This window comes from Rhinolophus hipposideros (assembly GCF_964194185.1).
Source record: "Rhinolophus hipposideros genome assembly, chromosome: 12".
NCBI classification, from domain to species: Eukaryota; Metazoa; Chordata; class Mammalia; order Chiroptera; family Rhinolophidae; genus Rhinolophus; species Rhinolophus hipposideros.
Window position 1 is genome coordinate 11,235,825 of NC_138058.1, and position 20,060 is coordinate 11,255,884.

Consider the following 20,060-nt stretch of genomic DNA (forward strand, 5'->3'; position numbering starts at 1 on the left):
CGCTGGGGGGGGGGGACGTGTAGTCGCTGCGTGGGCGTACGCCTGCGCGGCGCGGATGCACCAGGAAGAAGTCTTTCCTAGGCGTCTTGTAAGACGGGCAGGTGGACGTAGGTGTCGATACGTGTGTGGGCGCGCGCCCACGGCTTGTAGTCCCCGCTAGGGGGCCAGGTACGCGTGCGCACAGGGACTAGGGGCGCGCGGGACGGAAGCGGAGCCGAGGCGCCGGGGAGGTGGAGGACAAGGCCCCCTCAGGTACAGAGCGTGAGGGCGGGGCCGAGGGCGGCGCCGGCCTCCCGTAACCGCCCCCGCCTCCTTCTCGCCGGGTCCCGCCTCCCTCCGCCTCCACTGGGGTGGGGCCAGGTCCATTTGTGGGTGGGGAAGGAGGGGAAAAGGGCGGAGGATGGACTCTGGGAGGGACCTGGATCCCTGGCGGAGGCCCAGGCCTGGCAGTCGCTGGGATGAGCTCCGGGGAGGACGCCGGGCCGAGAAACCGGGGCAAGGACCGGGACCTACAGGTAGAAGCTGCGGGAATGCGCCGGGTTGGGGTGAAGCCGCTCCTGGGCCGAAGGCCTTTGAGAGGGCGGCTGCAAGAGGGCGGGTGTGGCGGGGGTTGGGGGCTGTGGGTGACCCCCGAGGTAGGCAGTCACTGCTTGAGCCGCTGTGAGGGCCAGTAACGGGCAGAGTTGCGGTCCCGGGAAGCCCTCCAGGAGCAAACTTTGCTCCTGTTGAGGTTTCTTAGGAGATTAGCGTAGGGCCCGGTTCCTATGGTGACCGCTTCGCTCCGTGCCGCGGCTCGGCGCTTGGTTGTTGGGGGGACTGTTCTGTTTAGAAACGCACTGGAGTGGGGCTCCAGTCAGAGATTTAGGAGTTGAACCTGACTCATCCCGACTCCCAACTTCTCACTTCTAAGCCTCTTTATAGCCTTTGGGAGGTGAAGGGCCGAAATTACCTAGGCATGTACATGAAAATCTCATAATTTCAGTAGAAATTATACATAGGAAAAGCAGAGTAAACTGGCTTTTGTTTGAAAGAAATATGAGACTTAGATTGAATAACTGTGGCGATCATGGACCTGATACCTAAATGCGCATAGAAATACATATTTTTCTTTAAAATGCCGTTCTTTTTTCAAGGATCGCTGTTTCAGGAAAAGTTCGCCTAGAGGACTGTCTCAGAATCTTCTTAAATTCCATGCTCTTAGGATAGCCATTGTTTTAAATGTCCTCTACTGACATTTCAGCTACACTTTTAGTTTGTTTTACCTGTAAGGAAATAAATAGAATAACAATTGGCTTTTAAGTAGAAGAAAATAGGTTAGTTATGAGTATACAAAGAAAGTGTCACATAATTCAAATCTGCCTCCAGGATAAAACATTTTTTTATTGTATTTTAATTGATCAATGAACTAAACGATTCAGTTTTCATTAGTGGGACATAATTAGGAAAGCACATTAATGAAATATTTATTTTCAACCATAAACTTTGGCATTAGTTAAGGGCAGCTCCACAATATATCTTATTTTGTTTATCTTCTGAAAAAAATCACTACTTATACCCCAGCATAAAATCGTTTGTAGAGATTCTCTGGGCTCTCTTTCTGTCTTCTCTTTCAGTTGCTTAGTTCAGTTTGTTTTAGGATAATTTGATTTTAAAGTGCTCCATATACAGAGGCAGTTAGAGCAAGCATTACTGTTCGTTCTCTTTTTCCATCACATCCCTCCTTTTCCCCAGATGTAGCCACTGTCCTCACTTTTGTGATTGCTACTTCCTTGTTTCCCCGTATAGTTTGTGCATCTTTGTAGGTAAATGTGCACATTGTAGTTTGGCTTGTTCTTGAACTTTACAAAAATGGAATTTTTCTAAGTATTCCTTTGCATTTTGCTTCTTTACTCAACGTTGTGTTTTTAAGATTTATTCTTGTTGTTGCTTGTAGTTTGTTGTTTAGTGTTCTATTGTAAGAGTATAGGCACCACAATTTATCTACTCTTCGTTTGCTGAACATTAAGGATTTTACAGTTTTTGGTTAATGTGAACACCACTGCTGTGAACTTTCTTACACATGTACTCCATGATAATCGTTTGAAGTTAGCTAGTTATTAAGTAGTTATATGTCTTAGTTATGCTAACAACAGCAGTCTATATATTATTAAATTCTTTTAGTTCAGAAAAGCCTCTTGAAAACAACTATTTAATCCCTTCTTATGTTTCCAGAAGGTCTTGATGAATGGTACCTCTCCTAAGGCCATTGTTTTATACTGTTTTAAAAAGACAAGTTATTTCTTTACGGTATAATCTGGATTGAAGAGAAGTGAGAAGCTTGAGTTTGGATGAAATGACTAGAGAGATTATTATTTTTCATAACAAAGGTTAAACATTGTGGCTTTACTATTTTGATTGAAGTGAATTCCCAAAACATTTACTGACTTATTTTTATTATAAATATAAAACCATGTCTCAAAATTATTCATAAAATTTTGTGTGGTTTTCTACACCTTTCTGTTAGTGAGGCTATTCCTTCCTATTTCAGTGTCTGTTAGTCTAAACTTCTAGAGACAATTTTATAAAAAGAAAACAAGTTGACCTTTTGTGGAACCAGAATTTAGAATCTCATATAAAATACTCCAGTGTTTTCAATTATTCTATCAAAATATTCAGTAAACATTTGTTGAGCACATATTTTATACCTGATATTTTACCCAGCATTGATGATACTTTTTAGCACTTGATTGTACTTCCTTTTTTACTAAAAATTAAGATTCTACCAGGCAGGAACTTTTTCAGATTTCTACCCCTTCTTATCTAAATCTTCATCTGACCTTGCTTTTCCCTTTATTGGAGGACAGTGCACACCCTTTACCTGGGTTTCTTCTTCTTAGCTCAGTGGCCATTCTGCATTAGTTAACGTTAACCTATGTCTTAGAATCTTCATTGTGTTTATACTGTAGGGCTTCTTAACATGGAGTACAAGAACTTTAGGGAGCTCTTGAACCCCCTGAAATTGTAAAGTTTTGTATGTGTTTGCATTTTCCTGAGGAGAGGACCAGGGCTTTTGTTTAATTCTGAAAGGGGTCCTTGATGTAAAGAGAATTAAGAAACATGTTTTTCGGGGCGGCCAGATGCCTCAGTTGGGTGGAGTGCGCACTCTCAACAAGGTTGCTGGTTCAATTCCTGCATGGGATGGTGGGCTGCACCCCTCCCCCCTACCCCCCCACCCCCCCACCTCCGCAACTAAAGATTGAAAACAGCAAATGGACTTGGAGCTGAGCTGCGCCCTCTACAACTAGATCGAAGGACAACGACTTGGAGCTGATGGATCCCGGAGAAACACACTGTTCCCTAATAAAAAAATTAAAACAAAAAAGAAACAAGTTTTTATCCTCTTGTAATGACCCTTCGACAACCCTGCTCTTCTTCCAACTTTCACTCTACGTTTATTTTTCTCACAATTGTGCTTCCTAAAAGAAGTCTAATTTTCTACTTCCTTCTTTACTACTCATTCATTTATCAGTCCTCTTCAGACTTGTTCCTACCCCTTCCCTACAATTAAAACTACTTTGTTCCAGTCATCAAAATTCATTATTTTAAAAATGTTTCCTTGAGTACCAACTTTGTGTTGGGCATTTTTCTACGCATTAGGGATATAAGTGACCATACAAAAGCCTAGATCTCTTGGAGCTTACATTCTAGTAGGGGGAGACAGACATAAAAAAGTGAAGGAATAAATGATATAATTTCAAATAGTGTTAGTGAAAATAACCTACTGAGAGAATGAGTAGGAGAGAGGATACTTTAGGTCAGGGAAGACCCGCTGACAGATCAACCAAATAGCTGGGGGTAAGATGGAGCCAGCCATGCAAAGAGCTGGGGGAGAGAATGTTCCTGACACAGGGAAGGCAAGGGCAGAGGCCTCAAAGAGGAATGAGATTGGCACATAGAGAAACAGGAAGAAAACCGATAAGGCTGGTGCATGAACAAAGAAGAATACTAGGTCTGTTTAGGGACATGAAGGCAGTGACCAAATCACCAAGGATCTCAAAACATTTGGATTTTATTCTAATTGCAGTGGGAAGCCATTGGAGTGTTTTTGACCAAGATCTCACTGTTTTATGATAGCTTTGATTTCAGTTTGGAAAATAGGTTGTAGGGAACTACAGTAGAAGCAGAAAGATCAGTTAGGAAACTGGCAGTCATCCCTGTGGGAGACGGTGGTGATTTGGACCACGGAGGCGGTAATAAAAATGTAGAGAAGTGGATGGATTGGGACATATTTTGGAGTTAGAACCAACAAGACTTGTTGATGGATTTGATGGAGGTCAGGGAAAGAGGAAACAGACAACTCCTCGGTTTTTGCAGGCGTACAGGGTTTTTAAGACATGTTAAAGTTGCAATGGCTGTGGACAGCCAGTAAACGCAATATGATGTGTTACGTGCTTCGATTGGGGTGTGTTTAGTTTTTTTGGAACATGGAAAATATATTCTAAGTATTTGGGGGAGAAATAGAAGTCAGACAGCCTTTTTTGTCGTCCTTTTCGCTGATGCATTTCGCTGATGCATTTCGCTGATGGGGCCCTGATCATGCTGTGCTGTAATTTTTGACTTATTTGTTCTGGACGTTCCTAGATTCAGGGAGTGTTGCAACTGTAGGTGTTTGTTTTTCATCTTTCTATCCCCAGAATCTAATGTTGGTTCATCTTCATTGTGGCTATTTATAAATTTGTTTGGTAAATGAATAAATGTGACTGTGACAGTCTCAAGGTATGAGCTGAAATAATGATAGTAGGGATGGAAGAGATGTATTTCAGAGAGATTTTAGCGAAAAGATCAGTAGGACTTGATGGCCAATTAGGTCAGCTGAGTCAGTGAGAAGAATTAATAATAATAGTAATTGTGAATGATGATAATACATATAGCATTTCTTTTTGCTAGGCACTATTCTGAGTGCTTTTATTAACTCATTTAATCCTCAGAACAACTATGAGCAAGTACTGTTACCATCCCTGTTTGATAGATGAGGAAGCCACGGCCAGAGGAGTAACTTGCCCATGGCCAGGCGGCTGAGAAGCGGCAGAACGAGCGTGATGGACATGAGCAGTGTGATGCTGAAAAACATGCCCTTAGCCACCATGCCCTGGTGCTTCCCAGCGACAGTGACTGTGATTCTAGCTTGGGTGTTTATGATGACAGCTTGCTGCTTGCACAGTACTTTTTCTTGCTTTCTCTGAGATCTGTACAGGAACAGAAGTTCCATCCTTAGTTCCATTTAGAGATTGTGGGAAAATGGAGGATATTCAGGTGACAGGCCAGGCATGGGCATTTCAGGTACTCTGATTTCTCTCCCTTCTTATTGCCTCCAAAGCTAAAGCACTTAAAGAAGCAAGTCTAATATGATTGCTCACAATTGTCAGGTTGGCTGTTGGTCTCTTCCTACTTTTAATTTCTAGACAAGCCTGGTAGGTAATTTTTTTCTTTTTAATTTAGTTTTTAATTACTTAAATGAAGAAAAAGCAGGGAATGAAGAGGAGAATTGGAACGGTTTCACAGTTAATCCCACACATCTGTGCCTTGGTCTACATCATGCTCTGTAATTCTGCTGCAAAGCTTATTGACTTACTTCCCTGTACTTGAAGTGTCAGTGGACATTGGGCTGGCTGCAGTATTATTCATAACCTCTGCTGTGAGAGCACTAGGCGGTAATTTTATAGAATCCCCACTGTCTTCACGAGAAGGAAAGTTCAGTTTTATCTGCTTTAGTACACTGCTTCATTATCAACCTCTACAAATTTTTATGATGCCTTCCTATTACACAAAGAACTCTGTGCAGGTTGGGGGGGAGTACAGAGAACTCTAGGACATTGCTTGTTCTTCAGATACTAATGACGGTGTGAGGAAGACATACCCAGAAAAAAACAAATAGCTACATAAATTGTTCTATAATGAATATATACAGAAGTCTCAAAGAAGGATGGGATCACTATTTGATGGAGCTGATAGAGAAAACCTCCTAGAGAATATGGAATTCAAGCTGAGCCTTAAAAGTACCTTTAGTTAAATGGAGAAAAGGGTGAGGATAAGTAAGGCTTATGAACAAAAGATAACATGACTGTATAAAGAATGTGTAGAGTATTTTGAAATAGATTGTCTTTATTAGAGGGGTTCTTGAAGGTGTCAAGTAGGAGATAAGTTTGGAGACATGGGGAGGGATCATATTATGAAGAACTCTGAATGCTAGGCAGATTTAGACTTTACTTAAATAGATCCTTGCTATTCAGGTGTAGTAGCTGTACTAGCCAAGTAGGGATCACCGAGCAGCTTTTTAGAAATGCAGTATTTTAGGTCTACTGTGAATAAGAATTTACATTTTAATGAGATTCCCAAGGGATTCGTATATTTACTGAAATTTGCTGTAGTGAGGAGTCATTTGATTCTGTTATTCTAAGTCAAATGTTTATAACTAGGAACACATTTTCAACAGGAACTATGTAAGAAATGGTAGTTAGGATTTCAGCCTAACCCATAAAGGCTTAAATTATTCTAATTAGAAATACTCTGTGAGATCTAATGCTTTAGTTCCAGGTGAGGCAGTAACTTTTGGAATGAAGAAGAGAAAAGCAGATTTGTGTCTTGTTTAGGGAAAAGGAAAAAGGAAGCTAAATCGGTCACACTGCTAAGCAAGTAGTGCACTGCACAAATTGTAACACAAGGTTAGTGACTGTGTTTCTGATCCTATAATACCCTGAGCACTAGATTTTGGAGAATAACAGCTGTGTTGCCAGGAGATGATCTAGGGTGTGCAAATTCTCTCTTTAACATAAAGGCAGCCTTGATTCAGGGAAAGAACAAATTAGTTCCCTAAATTACACAATATCTAAGTTACATTGTCAAGTGAAAAAGCACAAAGCAGACTACGTATAGTATGTTAAAGTGAAACGTCTTTAACACTTGTTATTTTGCACATGTGCAAATATGTACTATGCAGGGAAAATTCCTAGAAATGGAATTATTTGTACAGAAGCTATGTGTATTTGTAATGTTGCTAGGTTGTACACAAATGGCTCTCCGTACGTAGATGGTGTATCAATTTACACTGCCCCCAGCGATGCATAAGAGTGCTAAGCTGTGTGCCCAACTTTTTGGTATTTGCCAATGTGATAGTTAAAAAAATGGCATCCAGTGTTTCAATTTGTATCCCTCTAAATGGTGAGATTGAGTATCTTTGATTGTATTTAAAAGCCATTTATTTATGTGAAATATTCATAATCTTTGCCAATTTTTCTGTTAGGGTATTTCTTTGTTTTTGTTTATTGGAATTATTTGTGTATTAGGGAAGTTAGCCCTTTGTGATATGGGTAGCAAAGCTCTTTGTTAATATACAAAAGCAACAATAAACAGGTAGCCAGGAGCTACTCTACTGGACAACAGGCCTGGAGGTTGACCACTCAGTGTGCTGCTGACCCATATTTCCTTAGAACGTAATTACCAAGGGGATAAGAGGGGCATGTGTTTTTTGAAAAGCATATTCAATATTGTAGTTTCATATTTGAAAAACACAGAAAAAGTTTTTTTGTGTGTGTGTGTTTTTTTCTTTTTTTTTAGATTTTATTGGGGAAGGGGAACAGGACTTTATTGGGGAACAGTGTGTACTTCCAGGACTTTTTTTCCAAGTCAAGTTGTCCCTTCAATCTTAGCTGTGGAGGGTGCCGTTCAGCTTCAAGTTGTCCTTTCAGTCTTGGTTGTGGAGGGCGCAGCTCAGCTCCAGGTCCAGTTGCCATTGCTAGTTGCAGGGGGCGCAGCCTACCATCCCTTGCGGGAGTCGAACTGGCAACCTTTGATTGAGAGCGCACTGGCCCACATAGGAATTGAACCAGCAGCCTTCAGAGATAGGAGCACAGAGCTCCAACCGCCTGAGCCACCGGGCCGGCCCCAGAAAAAGTTTTATAACATAAAATTTTAAGAAAGTAAAGATTGCTGAAATCCTTATAGCTGGTGGGACAAGGTTTAAAACAAGAGAAAATGTATCTAAAAATGTTGTTAATTTTCAGAATTTATTGATTGTTGTGAGAAATCACCAAGCTGTTTTAAACCGAATGCCTCAGTGTTATTCTCACTCTTTCCACCAGGTTACCACCAAAGAACATCATTTTGGTCTAGGGGCTCCAGATTCTGAAGCTGAAAAATACCAAAATACTTTCCAGCTAGAACAAGAAGTGAGAAATCAAGATAAATTCATCTCCACACTGAAATTACAGGTTACATTTAATTTATATGTGTTTCCCTAAATTAATTTGGGATGGGGCCTATTTTAAAACAGAAAGATGGAGAATAAATACTAATTCAGTGCTCGTTTTATGGAATTTTTCCATTTTTATCTTAGCCATTTTGATACACAGAGATTCAAAGTCGGTGAGTGCAAACTATTGTTTGGTAATGCCGAGTGTTGTGTCAGGTGCTTTCAAGTACATAATCTTGCTTTATCCCAACCTTGTGAAATCGTGACATTATTTTCATTTCACAGATATGGAAGCTGAAGTTCCTAGAGGTTACGATACTGGATCAGTGAGTGACAGAGCTAGGATTTCTCTGCATTCCCAAGTTAGCTAGAATTTGAACCCAGTTCTCTGAACTCCAAATTCAGTGTTTTAAGTAGACTTAACTTTTCCCTATTCCTACCACGGAGTACAGCTAAAAACTCTGAACATAATGTCTAAAACATAGAACACTGAAAGGTGGGAGGAAGAAGGAAGACTGGCTAGGGATCTCAACATGCAATGAGTGATACATTAGTGAGTTCCTGGATTTTTTGTTTTGTTTTGTTCCATATACAACAGACAAAGTGCTGGAAAAACTGACACCCAGAAACAACAGTGGGTGCAGACAAATAAAGGTCTCAGAAAAACCACTCCTCACTAACCAACAGACTAAGAAAGGGGCAGCCTAGCAAGGCAGACTACTTTTGGACAGTAACTGCCTACTCTAAGCAACACAGTGGAAAAAATGATAGCCCCATTCCGGTCTAGACTTCTGTCCTTGCCAGGCTGTGACAAGGCGCCCTAGCCACTCCTCAAGCTCCCCCATCCTGACAGGTATCAAAGAAGGCTGAGTGGGGAATGAAGACTTTTGTGCCCACAAGATAGTAAGGAAGTTCCCATCCCCATAGTGTCAGTGGAGACCACGTGGAGGTGCCTAGTAGTAGGAGGTGCCCCCACCCCTGCTGGGTGGGGTCGTGTCAGAGGAGACCTAATACAGTTCAGACTTTTACCACCCCCAAGCAGTGGCAAGTCCAACCTCCCACAGTGGTAGAGAACATGTGTGAGGTACCTCTTTTCTTCCTAGCTGTGGTGGTATCAGCAGAGGCCTAGTGGGACGCCAACTCTCATCCCTGCCTAGCAGAAACAAAGAATCCCACACTTCCCAGGTATCAGTGGAAACTTAGTGGAGAAATTGGACTCCCCCTCTCCCCCCACCTAGCAGGACAAAGGCAGTATACCCCTTTTCTAGCTGGAGCAGTGTCACAGGAAGCCGACTAAAATATCAGAGCCGTGTCATAGAATACCAGATCTCAACAACAACAAAAGTCACTCTTCATTACAAGAAGATTCAATCTCAATGAGAAAAGACAAGAAATGCCAATACAGAGATGAATTAGATATTACAGTGATTTGACAAGCATTTAAAATCAGCCATCATATTCATGCTTCAACAAGCAATTTTGAGCATGCCTGAAAGAAAAAAGAAAATCTCAGCAAAGAAATAAGACACAAAGAAAAGAACCAAACGGAGAGTTTGCAAGCACCCAAGATGTTCTTCAGCAGGTGAATGGATAAACTGGTACATCCATACAATGGAATATTCATTGATAAAAATACATGAGCTATCAAACTACAAAAAGACATAAAGGAACCTTTCACCTAGCATATTGCTAGGTGAAAAAAGCCAATCTGAAAAGGTTATATACTGTATGATTCCAACTATATCACTTTCTGGAAAAGACAAAACATAGAGACTTTAGAAAGATCACTGGTTGCTGGGGATTTAGAATGAGGGAGAAGTGAGTGGGGCACAGGGGGTTTTTAGGGTATTGAAACTACTCTGTATGATACAATAATGATGGATAAATGTCATAGCATTTGTCAAAACCTATAGAATCTACAACTCAAAGAGTGAACCCAAGTATAAACTATGGACTTTAGTTAGTGGGTCAGTGTTGGTTCATCAACTGAAACAAATGTACCACACTAGTATATGATGTAAATAAGAGGGGAAACTGTGTGTATGTGGGGAGAAGAGGTATGTGGGAACTCTATTTCTTGATCAACTTTTCTATAAACCTAAAACTGCTCTAAAAAAAAAAGTCTATTAGAAATGCATGGGGGAAAATATTTCCAAATCATATATCTTATAAGGGATTAATATCCAAAATATCTAAAGAACTACAACTCAACAACAACAACAAAACAACCCAGTTCAAAAATGGGCAAAGGACTTGAACAGATATTTCTCCAAGGAAGGTATGCAAAATGGCCAGTAAACACATGAAAAGCTGTTCAACCTCACCAACCATTAAGGAAATGCAAATCAAAACCACACTGAGCTATCACTTTACACCCATTAGGATGGCTATTATCAAAAAATCAGAAAATAACAAGTATGGATGAGGATGTGAGGGCACTGGAGCCCTTGTCCAGTGTTGCTACTGGGAATGTAAAATGGTGCAGCCATGGTGGAAAAATAGTTTAGCAATTCCTCAAAAAGTTAAATATGGAATTACTGTATGATCCAGCCATTCCATCACTAGGTTTATCCCCAAAAGATGAAAAGCAGGGACTCAAACAGGTATTTGTACATCAGTGTTCACAGTGGCATTATTCACAAGAGCCAAAAGGTGGAAACAACCAAAATGCTCATCAATACATGAATGGATAAACAAAATGTAGTATATATTACATGCAGTGGAGTATTATTCAACCTTAAAAAATAATGAAATTCTGACACAAGGCTACAACATGGATGAACCTTAAGAACATTATGCTCAGTGAAATAAGGCAGGCACAGAAAGACAAATATTGTATGATTCCACTTATATGAAGTACCTAGGAGAGGCAAATTAATATAGAGTTTTATTTAATGGGTATTTAGTTCCTGTTTTAGACGATGAGAAAGTTCTGGAAATGGATATGGAATTGTTGCACAACATTGTGAATGTACTTAATGCCACTAGAATTATACATTTAAAAATGGTTAGAATGGTAAAATTTATGATATATGTACATATTTTACCACAATAAAAAAGTTTAAAATTTTGTAAGTGAAATTAAAAATTTAATGTTCTCAAACAACAGAATGGAGAGGAGAGAGGAATGAATCAGTGAACATGAGAATAGGAAAATAGAAATCACCTAATCTGAACAACAGAGAGAAAACAGATTGAAAAAAATGCAAACAGAGGCTCAGGAACAGATGGGACTATAACAAAAGATCTAACATTTGGATCATTGGAGTCCCAGAAAGAGAGGTAAGAGAGAGTGAGGCTGAAAAAAATATTTGAAAGAGTAATGGCTAAATAGCCCCCAATTTTGGCAAAAGATATATGAGATTAAAGAAAGTGAGTGAGGGCCGGCCCGGTGGCTCAGGTGGTTAGAGCTCCATGCTCCTAACTCTGAAGGATGCCGGTTCAATTCCCCCATGGGCCAGTGGGCTCTCAACCACAAGGTTGCCAGTTCAATTCCTCAAGTCTGGAATTGGATGGTGGGCTCCGTCCCCTGCAAGTAAGATTGAACACAGCACCTTGAGCTGAGCTGCCACTGAGCTCCCAGATGGCTCAGTTGGTTGGAGCGTGTCCTCTCAACCACGAGGTTGCCGGTTCAACTCCCCCAAGGGATGGTGGGCTGCTCCCCCTGCAACTAACAACGGCAACTGGACCTGGAGCTGAGCTGCGCCCTCCACAACTAAGGACAACAACTTGACTTGGAAAAAAAAGGCCTGGAAGTACACACTGTTTCCCAATAAAGTCCTGTTCCCCTTCTCCAATAAAATCTTAAAAAAAAAGAAAGAGTAAGAAAACTTGTCTCAAAATTATTTAAAAAAAGAAAAGAAGGTGAGTGAACACCTATTAGAGGAGTCTCCCAAAGAAATCCATGCCAAGACACTTCATATACAAACCTGTAAAACTGGGGAAAAAAATTCCTGAAAGTACGCAGAGAAACAATTCTTTACCTATAGGGGAACACCAATTCAAATGATAGCAGATCTGAAAGCATGGAGGTCAGAAGAAAATGGCACATTTTTTAAGTGCTAGAAGGAAAGAACGTATCCATAAGAAATGAAGGGGAAATCAAGACTTTCTCAGATGAAGAAAACAATGAATATGAACTGGTATTCTGAAAACTACAAAGTACTAATGAAAGAAATCAAAGACGAGCAAAACAAATGGAGAGACATTATGTTCATGGATTGGGAGGCTTAGTATAGTACAGGTGTCACTTCTCTCCAAATCAAAACACATGTTTAATGCAATGCCTATCAAAATCTCAGCAAACACGCTTTGGAAAAGAAGAATAGAGTGGAAAGACTCATTTTCCCTGATTTCACAACTTAATGTATAGCTATCGTAATCAAGACTGAATGGTATTGCTAGAGGGACAGGCACATAGATCAGTAATACAGAATAGAGAATCGAGACACAGCCTACACAAGTACAGCCAAATGATTTTTGACAGATGCAAATGCAGTTCGGTAGAGCAAAGATAGTCCTTTCAACAGTTGCTGCTGGAGCAGTTGGATATCTTTTAGAGGGAAAAATGAGCCTAGACCTAAACCTCACACCTTATACAAAAATTAACCCAAAATGGATCATAGATTTAAATGTAATATGTAAAACTATGAAACTTTTAGATGGTGACATACGAGAAAATCTTCTGGACCTTGGTCCTGGTAAGTTCTTGGACGTGACAACAAAGCATGATTCATAAAAGAAAAAATAATAATTTAGATTTAATAAAATTTAAGTCTTTTTATTTATGAGAGACCCTGTTAATAGAATGAAAAGACAAGCTACAAACTATGTTTCTGTCAGAGAAATCATGTCTAGAACACATGATTCAACAGTAAAAGCAAACAATCCAATTAGAAAATGAGCAAAAGATGTGAAGATATATTTCACAGAAGTTTTTGTGGTTGACAAACATATACAAAGCTTAGCCTTTCTAAATACAGGAAATACAAATTAAGGCCATGATGAAATAATGCACACCTATAAGAACAACTAAAATTAAAAGTAGTGACAATGCCAAATTCTGGCAAACATGAGGAGAAATTGGATCATTCATACATTCTCATGGGAATTGGAAATGTATTTCCCTTCGGAAAATGGTTGAGTTCTTATACAACTAAACATTTACCATACAACATAGCAGTTGCACTCCTGAGCATTTCTTCCAGATAAATGAAAACTTATTTCCACTCAAAAACCTGTTTATAGTTGTTCATAGCAGCTTTATTTATAGCTCCAAATTGGAAATTACTAAAATTTCCCTTAATTGGTGAATGAGTGAAGAACTGGTAATCCATATCATGGAATATTACTCAGCAATAAAGAGGAATGAGACGTTACAAAAAAAGAAAATTATAGGCCGATACCCCTGATAAACATAGATGCAAAAAATCCTCAACAAAATATTAGCAAACGGGATTCAGCGATACATTGAAAAGATCATACACCATGATCAGGTGGGATTTATTCCTGGGATGCAAGGTTGGTTGAATATCTGCAAATCAATTAACGTGATACGCCACATAAACAAAAGGAGGGATAAAAATCATTTGATCATATTGATAGTTGCAGAAAAAGGAACGCACTGTTGATCCCCATGACAATTTGGATAGATCCCAAGGGCATTGTGCCAAAGAAAAAAACTAATATCGGAGATCACATACCATGATCTTTATCACATGATTTTATTTATATAACATTTTTTTTTCCTTTTTTTAAAAAAAATTATTTATTGGGGTGACAATTGTTCATGAAATTACATAATTTCAGGTATACAATTCTGTATCACATCATCTATAAATCCCATTGTGTGTTCACCACCCAGAGTCAGTTCTCCTTCCATCACCATATATTTGATCCCCCTTACCCTCATTTCCCTCCCCCCACCCTCCTTACCCTCTGGTAACCACTAAACTATTGTCTATATAACATTTTCAAAATGACAAAATTATAGAGATGAGCCCTTGCTAAGAATTAAGGATGAGGAGGGAGAGGATGTGACTCTAAAGGGGTAACAGGAGGGCGATCTTTGTGGTGATGGAATAGTTCTGTATCTTGTTGAGGTAGTAGTTACAGCAATCTACACATGTTGATAAAATGGTATAGAACAATATACACCCATTGTACCAATGTCAGAGCTCTGGGTTTGGTATTGTACTGTAATTATTTAAGATGTAATTATTGGGGGAAACCAGGTTAAGGGCTCATGAGACCTCTCTCTACCACGTTTGCAACTTTAGTACTTTCAAAATGAAAAATTTTTTCATTAAAAAAAGCTACTTTTTGAGTACCTATTATCTTAAACTTTTGTATCTCTCTAACTACAGACCTGCAAATTGTAGATATTTTCTCCATTTAACAGACGAGACTCAAGAGGCCTCCATTTATTTTTTATGAGGTCAGATGCATCTCTTAGGATCAAGAAAGTATGGATCAAAGTTACGTAACTGGTAAAGGACTGCAGCGGGATTTAAACCTGTCTGCCTAAGTCTGAAGCCCACGTCCTTCCTATGGCTCCAAACTGCCTCTTCTAAAGTCCTTGTGTCTTAGAACTGAGTAAAATCAGGGCTTGACATTAGACATAGTTATTTAATTTGTTTCTTTTATTTAATAATAATTTGTTCATCGTGTGCTAGATATACAATAAATGATACAGAAATGAGTTATGTTGAACAAGAAATTAGAAACATGATCCCTTTAAAGTTGCTTAGAATTTAGTGGAAGAGACAGGTAAGTAAACAAATGATCATAATACATCTTATAAAACACTAAGATAAAACTAAGGCTATATAAGAGCACTGGGAGGAGAAGCATTTCACCTCTCCTGGTGCAACGGGAGGTCAGCAGCCATTTTCAGTGTGCTCCAGTTGCTCAGAAATGTGGCATTATGGAAGCGATGAACAAAGACAAGAAGACACATAAGCAGATAAATTGAAGGTTATCTGTGTATCCCACATCCTGTAGTTTAAAAAAATACTATTAATGAAAATAGCTTAGATAATAAGAGTAGGGGAAAATAAGAGACTTAGTGAAAGAGTGGGATGAGAATAGCAAACAGACAGGAGGTCACTGCACAGGCTTCAGTGCTAGTTGCTAGAGGCAAAGGCAAAAAGGAAATTTTATTGAAATAATTCACGGTCCAATAGGGTAAGAACAGACCAGGTATCCAAAGAAGTACATGTTTTCTTGAAATTGAGACCTGGGCAAAGTCTTCCCCGAGGATTCTTATAAAGAGGGTCCTGTGACATAGTCGAGCACGTTTTCAATAACTTCCCTAATAACAGGTTTTAAAATGAGTTTAGTGAAATTGTTCCTTACAGCGTGTCTGGAATGCAGGTCTATACTGGGGATGGTGTAGTTAGGTGGGGCAAGTATATAGGGCGGGGAACACAAATAGCGTGTTTTCATCTTAATCTCAGTGTGATGGAGCACCACGCTGGGTTTACAGGTGTTACCTCAAATGTTCATTTTCAACGAATTTGTTAGCTGTGTATGGGAGAGGGCCAAAAGATGAGAGCGGGAGGTATTGCTGCAACTCTGGGCAGTGTTGATAAAAGACTCAGCTAAGGAAATTAGTGCATTTACAGTTTCCCTTTCTGTTGCTTAAATATTTTTTCAGTTTTTTTCTTGTTTCTTGGATTTGATCATTCAAACTCTTCATCTCACAAGTTAGTGTGCCTTACAAAATACCAAAGGTAGAGTTAGATTAAAATAATGGCTTTTATAGTGCTTTTGGGTATGTATCTATTGAGTTAATAAATGTCATTGTAGTATATTTAGTTAAATTCATGACCTTTAGGATTTTTTTTTATATTTTGACAAATTATAAATAAAGTTTATATTTTTAGAGAAAACTGTTGATTTTGATTGTTTGGAAAAAGCTATCTCTATAGTGAATTGAAAAGGGCAAGGTCAGGGCAAGAATAATGTTAGAACTAAGAATAACATTAATTGAGGGATTTAACAATTTTGGATGCTTTTTACAGACAGACTGTTTTTTCCTGTCTTTTTACATCTTCCACAGGGTACTAACACATTGTCTTGAATATAATAGGTGCTCAATAAATGTTTGTCAAATACACAATGAGAGAGAGACAAATACTATAGAAAAGGACCTTTATGCCACCACTGTATCTCATAAAGACTTCTGTTCTGGCACTTAACATATTGTATTTTTCTCAAATAAACACTAAATTCTCTGAGGGTACCTAACCTATCTCTGTATCTTAGGAATTTACCTAGTTCCTGACATAGTCATTGTTCTATGGGTCTAATATATTTATTTTTTCTTTAAAGGCATTTATATACCTTCGTGATAGAAAAGGCTCTTTTCTTCATTCATTGATGGTTTGATAGTGGGCTGGGAAGTAAAGCTGTGGTCCTCCACATTAGTCAGCAAACACTTGATTGATTTGGTATTTAGTTTAGTCAAGTAAGTTAATATGTTCAGAGGGACTTTTCTAAAGCGTTAACATATATTGATAACAATAATTAGAAACAATTATAAAGAATGCCTAATTGATGATATTATTAAAATAAAAAATTTCAACACCGTGGTTTCCTTTTTTTGTAGATACAAATATTTGGCTATTTTTCTAATAGTTTTGTTAAAAATCAATAGTAATTAAGTTATTTTTTAAATTAAAGTAAATTGTCTTGATAGATATAGCTATAAAACTTTAAATTTTCGTTTAATGTATTTTTTCAGATAGGTAATACATTCACATGGCACAAAATTTAGAAAGTAAAATAAAGATACATAGAAGTCTCCTTGCCAGGGAAGCACTCTCTACCTAATTCCAGTCACCTGGTTCCCCTCAGAGGGTAGCTAAGGAAATGTTTTAATGTGATTTTTTTCTTTCTAATTCTAACAGATTGAAGATCTCAAACAGACAAATCATGGCTTGGAAGAATATGTTAGGAAACTCTTGGATAGTAAGAAGGTGGTAAGCAGTCAAATAGACGATTTAACCAGCCACAATGAGCATCTTTGTAAAGAATTAATTAAAATTGACCAACTAGCAGAGAAACTAGAAAAAGAGAAAAATTTTGTGGTGGATACTGCCGACAAGGAACTTGAAGAAGCAAAGGTATTAGGTTTATTACTGATCAGGATTTTTTTTGGTGATATATTTATTTATTTATTTATTTATTTATTTATTTATTTATTTATTTATTTTTAATTTCTTTTTCCCTAGGATAACTTTTTTTTAATAACTTTTAAAAAATTAGTTTCAGGTGCACAAAGCAATGTAATAGTTAGACATTTATCATTTATATCCCTTTCACAGTGACAACCCCCCGCCCCCCATCGACTATCCCTCTGACATCGCACACAGCCATTACATTTCCACTGTCTCTATTCCTAATGCTGTACTCCGCTTCTTGTAAATATGTATATATATATACATATATATATATAAAGTTATAGTTAACATTCATTATTGTTCAGATCAGGATTTTTTTTAATTGCCCTGTAATTGACATATCATATATTAGTTTCAGGTGTACAACATGATTAGATATTTGTATATATTGCAAAATGATCAGAATAAGTCTAGTTAACATCTGGTTAACTAGTTAACATCTAGTTAACTGATCAAGATTTTAATTCTATTTTCAACGTCATGCGGTTATTAAATGCAAGGAAAAAGTGACATTCTTGTTTATGTCATTTGAAAGTTTTTAGGTTTGACATTATTTTTAAATGTCTGTTCCATGGATTCAATTATATTGCAACTCACATTTTATTTTTTTAAAAATTTTGCTTACAACATTTCCTAAGTAATATGTAGTACTGGTAAAGACTTCAAGCAACGAGAATGTTCTGTATAGAGAACATTCTTCCTCTCACTAATTTTCCTCTGCAGATATCTACTAACAAGATACATAGGTTCCCAGCCTTTGTTTCTGTTTGTTTTCACACTCACAATTTATTTCACACTTTTCAAAAAGTTTTTCTAACCAAAGTTTTAAATTTCTATATAGTCAAATTTGGCAAATTTTACTAACTTCTGAGTTTTGATTATTTTTGTTTTCTGAGGTTTCCTCCCCCTTCTTAAAAATTTGAATAAACATTATTTTTTTAAAAGCAGTTTTAAATTCATAGCAAAACTAAGCAGAAGGTACAGAGATTTCCTTTATAGTCCCTGCCCCCCACACGCACAGCCTCCCCCCATTATCAACATCACCACCAGAGGGGTACGTTTGTTAAAATTGATGAACCTGCATTGACACATCACCACCCAAAGTCCATAGGTTACATTAGGGTTCACCCTTGGTGTTGTACATTCTGCGGGTTTGGACAAATGTATAATGACATTACAGTGTCATACAGAGTATTTGCACTGCCCTAAAAATTCTTGTTTAGGAAGGCCTTCTTACCTCAAGAACTACAAAAATATTTTCTATAGTTTTAATACTTTTTAATAATTTTTAAAAAAAGTTTTAATCCTTCTGGAATTTCTTTTTGTTCTGGTATGAGGTAGGGTTGACTAGTTCTTTTCTTTAGTCACTGATTTGAAGTGCCATTTTAACAGCTGCTAAATTCTCAGTGTACGTGGATGTGTTTCTGGACTGTTTGGTTTCATTGATTACTTTGCCATTTTTTGTGCCACTACCACATTATTTTAATTTCTGTAGCTCTTTCATATTTTAATAACATTTTATTTCTTGATTGAGTTTTAGTACTCTGCCATGAAATTTAGAAACTAAGAATTTCAACACAATTATAAAATGAAGACCATTTGATTTCTCATTGCTGCCTGGTGGCTTATAAGCAAGACACAGAGTGGACTTGAAAGCCAAAAAGCAACCTATTGAATTTTTAAAATGATAACGTGTTTGTTATCATTTGTGCTTGTTTGATTTGATTTTATTAATCACCAAATTAGTAAGCTGTAATAATAAGGTGGTTTCCCAAAGCTAATTGTTACATGTCATTTTTTAAACATCATTTTCATGTCTTTTTTAGCATATAATAAAGGGCTTAATTAAATAAATGATCAGGCAGAACATGAATGTTATTGAAGGCATTATTTGTTACAGTAACTTGAAATATAAGAACCCAATCTCTAGGCTGGTATTTGTTTATATGCACTTACATTGTGTAAAGGATAAATGCATCTAAATTACTGAAAAGTCTGAATAATGGGATATTTAAACATGTGAAGTTTATTACTTCAGTGTAAGGACACAGTCTTGAACGTGTTGCCTGGAGGAGATCCTTAGGGGAACCACTTGAGAGAGAAGATAAGAATGATTTGTTTTAACTTGTGAATTACTTATCTTGTCATGGTTGCTACTGAAATATTTGAAGGACATTTAAAAGCACCTTGAATGTTTTAAACATTTCTCAATAAACTCTTGTTTGTATTCTTTTTTAAAAAATAGTTATCCTTCATTCACATTTAGTGGTAAATTGAGTTCAGTCTCAATTATAAAAATGATCATATTAAAGAACACTGGATTAATGTCTTACCAGGTCTTCCTTGTTTTCTTCAAATTAAAATTTACTGCACTCCTTCCCAGACTCTGGGAAGTCAAGTTGGCCAGATTCCCATGAAGAGAACACCCAGTTTAGAAGTCACCTTTTGATGAGATTATTAGGGTCTGTCAGGGTGAATCCCATATTCTCAAAGGGAGAATTTCAGGAATGGAAAATTCATAAAGTAAAAGAGCTAGGGCTTACCTAAAACTGAAAATTCTGCTTGGCTCAAAAAAGAGTGTTTCTAGGAAATAGATTTCCATATATGAGGTAGAACGTTTATTGTATTAGAGAATTGGAAAGCTATTT

At 37.8% G+C, this 20,060-nt stretch overlaps 1 protein-coding gene across 9 annotated transcripts in view; it reads left to right on the top strand.

Moving 5' to 3' along the window:
- Nucleotides 1-53: 53 nt before the first annotated feature.
- The window catches only part of TSGA10 (testis specific 10), a gene marked incomplete at its 3' end in the record, with an annotated part of 95,998 nt that continues 75,991 nt past the window's right edge, over nt 54-20,060 (top strand). For 3 of the 9 annotated variants that reach the window (XM_081069577.1, XM_081069575.1, XM_081069579.1), the window contains exons 1-3: nt 359-515; nt 8,118-8,246; nt 17,140-17,355. In XM_081069577.1, the coding sequence (XP_080925703.1) occupies nt 459-515; nt 8,118-8,246; nt 17,140-17,355 (402 nt within the window). In that variant the 5' untranslated portion in view covers nt 359-458. Of the gene's footprint in view, nt 253-358; nt 516-8,117; nt 8,247-17,139; nt 17,356-20,060 lie in introns of those variants that run through there. The other 6 variants (XM_081069581.1, XM_081069580.1, XM_081069576.1 and 3 more) reach the window with 6 other exon arrangements.